At 48.0% G+C, this 6000-nt stretch overlaps 1 protein-coding gene across 1 annotated transcript in view; it reads left to right on the top strand.

Moving 5' to 3' along the window:
• The window catches only part of LOC149366145 (gastric triacylglycerol lipase-like), a 29210-nt gene continuing 23210 nt past the window's right edge, over positions 1 to 6000 (top strand). Inside the window, exons 1-3 of the mRNA XM_089552392.1 lie at positions 1 to 74; positions 2890 to 2995; positions 4527 to 4770. Of these exons, the coding sequence (XP_089408518.1) occupies positions 49 to 74; positions 2890 to 2995; positions 4527 to 4770 (376 nt within the window). The 5' untranslated portion in view covers positions 1 to 48. The remainder of the gene's footprint in view (positions 75 to 2889; positions 2996 to 4526; positions 4771 to 6000) is intronic.

The raw sequence follows: 6000 nt of genomic DNA, 5'->3' as shown, positions 1-6000 counted from the left end.
AAGCCACTTCCATGCCGGGAAGCCGGAGATACTGCAGTTACAGCTATAATGTTCATACTTGGCTGCAGCTCAATGTAAGTTGTCTCTACGACAAAATGTATTCCTATCCCAATCAAAAAGAAAAGTATCGTGCCCTAAATACGGCAAAATGTTTTGCCGCTCTGTCGAAACGACAGATTTTTCTGCAGTTCTGTACTACGATTAAGTTGTACTTTTATGTAATTCTGCGGCTACGACAAGGGACAGCGCAATACTAGAAAATCCTGGTGTTGCCAAAAACCTGTTGTTACGACAGGAAATTTTCTGTTGTGCATTACACAAACACTCTCCAATAAGTTTTCTCTCCAAGCGTGTAACACTTCTTGTAGTTAAGCAAACAAGGGAAGGGGAATGAGGGGCTCGTTATAAATATGAGAGAAGCCAACAGCCACAGAAACCAAGGAGCACAGGGGATTTTTTTTATTTTTTTTTTCGTGGTGTTGATCAAGCAAGAATATTACTGTCGCTTAAAGCTAATTGATTAGAAAAGCAGAAGAAATAACAACCACATGCCGCCGGTGGGATCCGAACCCACGACCTCCGAATTACGCGTCCGGTGCTCTACCGCTGAGGTACGGCGACGGCTGTCAAACCTTCTGCTTTCGGGGGTATTTATGTTTACAAATAAACTAACCTTGAGAGTGTTCATCAGCGCCACCCACGTTAGTAAGCGGCGGACGTGGAACGTCCTGAGTTACCGCTGGTGTGACGTAGAACGCCATCGAACGGTGAGGGTGGAAGCTGTGTGAGAACCTTCTTATGCTTCCTATGGCATCAAGGCTGCCAGAACCGAGGCCCTCGCTAAGCAATTAAGCAAATAAGGGAAGGGGAATGAGGGGCTCGTTATAAATATGAGAGAAGCCAACAGCCACAGAAACCAAGGAGCACAGGGGATTTTTTTTATTTATTTTTTTTGTGGCGTTTTTAGTTGTTGTTTAGAGGGCGGAATAGAAAAATGTCGCATTCAAATGTAAGTTTCAAATGCCCGCTTTCACAGGAGCCCGTTGGTATTTCAGTTTGGACCCCCCGTAGTGCCGATTCACCTCGATCACCTGTACACTATAACCTGTACATGTCGTCGCAGTGAACCGCACCAAGCTCACAGCACAGCTAGACGTCGCGCCATCGGGCCCATCGCTGTTTCCCAGCGCAAATGAACATCTTAAGCGACCCTCACCAGTTTGTTCTTGTCTCACTTGTGAATTCCCATAACAGTGAAAAAGAGGACTGCGAACGCGCCACATATCTTCGTCTGTATTATCGTTCACAGCTACCTCTACGAAGAGTGGACGGTACAGTTGCTGAGGACTTCAGCCCGTTTACCTGCGTAGCGTGCATGGACAGCCTACGAACTATACAGGGTGTACCAGCTAACTTGTACCCAGATTTTAAAAGAACCTAAGCGTTCTTCAGAACTGAAATTGCGTGGATGTTGTTAGGGTTTATCTAAAGTTACGGTACCATTTTTTTTGCTCGTCCTACTTGAATAATTAGTCGAGATAAATTAATTAACTTTTTAAATATAGCTTGAAACGTTCAGGCAACAATAGGAAAGTTGTGGAGCTCCACAAATATTGTCCAATCCAGGCACTTCCAACGAGATAGACTTAGCGTGGTCGTTTTTATTCAGGGAAAACAAAAGCCCGCGGAGTTTAAAAAAATACTAAGTGACAGCGCGCTTCGTGCGTCCGAATTCGCCACAATTACAGCGCTCTCATCCGTGCTTTGTAAAAGCATTCCTCTTTGCTTTCGAGAAAGGGCTTCAATCCTTGCTTGGCTCTGACATTACCGGCAGCGGCTGGCGATGGCGCTGCCGCTGCCTCACCGTATGAATTCACTGTATGAGGAATTCCCTTTTGACAACCGTTGCGTCAAGTGCGATGTAAAGTAGCAGTGCACCTTTATTGCACCTTCGCACCTTAAAGCTTTGCATCACCGCACCTTGCATTTCTACACCTCGTACCTTACTTGTGAACTGTGCCTTTTTGCCCTTTGCACATACGCATATACGAACGCATGCACCTTGTACATTTGACCCTAAGCAGGTAAAAGTCATCCCTAGCGAAAGCGCAAAGCCAGTGAGCGGGGCTATATGCTGAAAAATGAGGCCATTACACATAATCAGAGTAGTTACACAGTTTATATCTCTTCTAGCTCCCAAGGAAATCATGAATAGGAGGCAGCTGTTCCCCTCAGGGCTACCTTCGAAACTCTGCCCACTGAAAGCATAATTAATTAGCGTGACATTCTAATAACGTCAAGGGCAACCCAGCGAGCTATGGAAAGAAAAATGACAGGTGTAACGTTAAGAGATCAGAAGAGGGCGGAGTCGGTGAAGGAACAAACGCGCGTTGATGATGATATCCTAGTGAAAATCAAGAGGAAGAAGTTGGCTTGGGCAGGGCATGTAATGCCAAGGCAGGAAAACCGCTGGTGCTTTAGGGTAACGGAGTGGATTCCAAGAGAAGGCAAGCGTAGCAGGGGGCGTCAGAAAGTTAGGTGGGCGGATGAGATTAAGAAGTTTGCGGGGATACGGTGGCCGCAGCTGGCAAAGGACAGGGCTAATTGGAGAGACATGGGAGAGGCCTTTCCTCTGCAGTGGGCGTAGTCAGGCTGATGATGATGATGATGATGATGATGATGGGAGTAGAGATGGTGACTGATAACGAACACATCGTGAGTTTTGCGACATGTTATCAAAACTTATTGGAATGCTAGCTAACTGGTTTGGTTTTTGGCATGACCTCGCATCAACTCTAACTGCGGGCAGGTTGCAACGTCGGTGTTGTGCACGTGCATTGCGTGCTTAAATATACTAGTGGAGTAAATTTCGGGCGCGCGCATGCGCAGATATTTCTTCTTCATCTTGCTGGCGAGTGGCATGTTTCCCCACTGGCGGACAGAACTGGCACACGCTCGCCTGCTGCCCAGAGACGCCGACGCCGACAGGGACATTGTGAGTACGCGAGTTCCTTCCACTTCTTAGCCAAGTGTAAACATGCCCGCTATGATAAAGCAATGCATTCCCAACGGGGAATACCTTTTTATCATCGGGCTTGGGCATCAGCACTGATTACCCCGTCAGCATTGATGGCCTAGGAATGTCCCAAGAACAGGGCAGTCTCAGGGCGTTGCTGAGGGTGCCGTCGATTAGTTCGCGACATGCTGCGCCGAATCCGAGATGTAAGTGAAAATCACCCACGATGAGCCTTAAAATGGATGACATGAGGGACAATGGGGCTGTGATTGACCGAAAACACGCTAAATCTGTTGTGAGTGGTATGGCTTTGCATCAGGACATTGGTCGTCAAGACCATGGATGGGGCTGTGATTGACTGAAAACACGCTTAATCTGTGGAGGGCGATATAGCTGTGCATCAGGACATGGGTCGTCAAGAACATGGCTGACGATCTTTAACGAGCGGCGCTTGGGTTGAATCCCACAGCTCACGCTTTGTCGAGCCAGAAAACGCGGGAAACGGTGCACACAGTGGGAACTGTTCCTTATATATCTCTGTCCCAACCCTTGTCTTTGTAATTATGCTTCTCCGCTGGGCTGATTATTGCCTATACCCATTCAACTATTTCCAGTGAACCCAACTGCCAACCTCGAGTGAGTCTCGGGCCGTATGTGCACAGCGTCTTTTACCGGTGCTTCCTAGTATAGCTCCGCTGTTGCCAAAGGGCCGTTGAGTTGAAAAGCTGGTTTGGTCGGTTCTGTCTAATCTATGAGACAGGCGTATAAAGGCACCTCATGTAATGCCCCTAGTGGGACTTTGAGGTACTAATAAATAAATAAATACGCCATCCATATATACCAAACTCACGACCTCGGCCTGTACTGTAGTCCGACGCAATTCAAGAACGAAGCCGCAAATGCCCTACAAAGGTTCTCCAGCCAACTGAATATCGACCAATTTTCCTGACGTGGCGTTGAATCCAGGATAAATCCCTGACCCCGTTAGGTTAATTATCTATCACGGTAATATGACAGGGGGTTAACTGCGGATTAAGCGTTATAATTATTATGAAAAGAGTTGGATGTCACTGGCTGGAGGACCATCTTTGAGGCAGACTCGCCGCTTCGTTCTCGAGTTGTATCTCACTATATACAGTTGCGACATGGAGGTGCAGCTATCCTCTATGCTCTAGTGGATATTAAAGTGAGTCCTAAACACAATACTTTGTAATCTACGAGACTCACGATACTGAATGTGAAAGTAAAAAAAAAGAAAACGAATTTGATCAGGACGTGTAATACGTCCAACGCAAAATAACCGGTGTGCCCTTGGAGTGGCAGCGGGAATACCAAAGAAAACGAGACGTAACAATCTCATAGTAGCAGCAATCGAGCGGAGGTGACGGAGTAAGCAAACTCACTTTGGGACGTTGACGCGAAAAGCATGAATCGCAGAGGCCACTGTACTGGAGCGGACTTAGCTCGACTAACGCTGGTGATGATGATGACTGCAGTCACGCGCGCACAGGTGCAGCTTATCGAGGCCCGGGGCTACCCCGTCGATACTCACCAGGTCGTCACCGCCGACGGTTATGTGCTCGCCATGAACAGGATACCTCGGGGCAGACAATCAACAGGGGACACTGTCACCACCACCACCACCACCACCACCCAGGAATGCGACGGATCCAGGAGACCCGCCGTGCTTGCAGTGCACGGACTCTTGGGATCAGCGGTCAACTGGGTGGCGAACTTCGCAGACCAGAGCCCCGGTGCGACACTTATCGCTGTTGTTCGCCCCAGCGCGTAGTTAAAGCAATACCGCGCGTTTTAAGGCGAAAGCCTTCAATGCCTCATTGTTGTCGACAGAAGGTTGTCAGCAGAGGTGTCACGCTATTCGGTTGGTCGAAATGGTTATGACGTCATAGCGTGCGGATTCGCAGTAATGAGGTCACCCACCGATGCCTGACGCCCCCTTTTCGAGCAGACGACAACTAATAAAATAGTTGTCGTTCACTCCGACACGGGGCGTGAGGCGTCCGTGGGTGCCCACTTTACACACCTCATTACTGCGAACAGAGCTATGGATAATACCGAACTCATCGAAGCAGAGAGGGAGTCGTGCTAAAGAAGCAGTCAAAGTCGGCAGTCAAAGTGTGTAGTTGTAATGTGTAGTCAAAGTGTGTACTCAAATAAAGCACTAATACAGCACAAATAGTCTCGCAGTCAATTCCAAACAGTGCGCCAGGAAAGGCTTTCGCCTTGCAGCCCTTTAGAGAGCCAAAGTCTCCCCTGAATTTTTCTTCGTCGCTCCATCAGTGATGCTTGGATTTTACTGCGTGGTATTTAAAGGAATGTCCATCTTCCCAGTAACCCAAGCTGCACACGCAGTTGGCCCAATATTGCAAATGGATGGTTTCACTCTATACTCCGTTTCATACATCATGTGCAACGCGGTGAAGGCTACAGAAGTAGTCCGCAGAAAAAAATAAAGAGAGGTGTATCCCTCCGCGCTGTTTTGTGGGCGTGCGGTCTAACGCGTCGCTCCATCTTCCTCTCTTCCCGTTACGGCGAGGTTTAGGTGTCCACCGAGATATGACAGATACATTTCCTTTCCTCAAAAACCAATTTACCGACGAGCAAGGCGTATTTGTCCGCGTTTCAGATTGGTCCAAATTGTCGTCACGCCGCTGAGCTGGACGCCATTTTCTCAAAAGTAAAAGGGAGGCGGACAGAAAGAGTAAACACGGCGGCCAGCGGGGACAGCGAAAACGTGAAATGGAAAAAGACGACACACGCAAAATACAAAATCACAGATCTCGACCGATTCGCTCGCAATATCATCGTTTTTTGTCACGCTGATGACAAATGTATTACCCACGAAGCCTGTCGGCAATGCATTTGTTATTTTTCGCTCACCACAAGCAACGCACTATTTTCGGTCACGGATGCAGGCTGCGCAAAAAAGAGCGCTAGCTTTGACAGCGTTGCACCTGATGTAT

Source organism: Amblyomma mixtum, chromosome 1 (assembly GCF_055824585.1).
Source record: "Amblyomma mixtum isolate Tamu chromosome 1, ASM5582458v1, whole genome shotgun sequence".
Classification (NCBI taxonomy): Eukaryota; Metazoa; Arthropoda; class Arachnida; order Ixodida; family Ixodidae; genus Amblyomma; species Amblyomma mixtum.
Note: the sequence above shows the minus strand (reverse complement) of the source record. Positions and strands in the feature narration are given on the sequence as shown.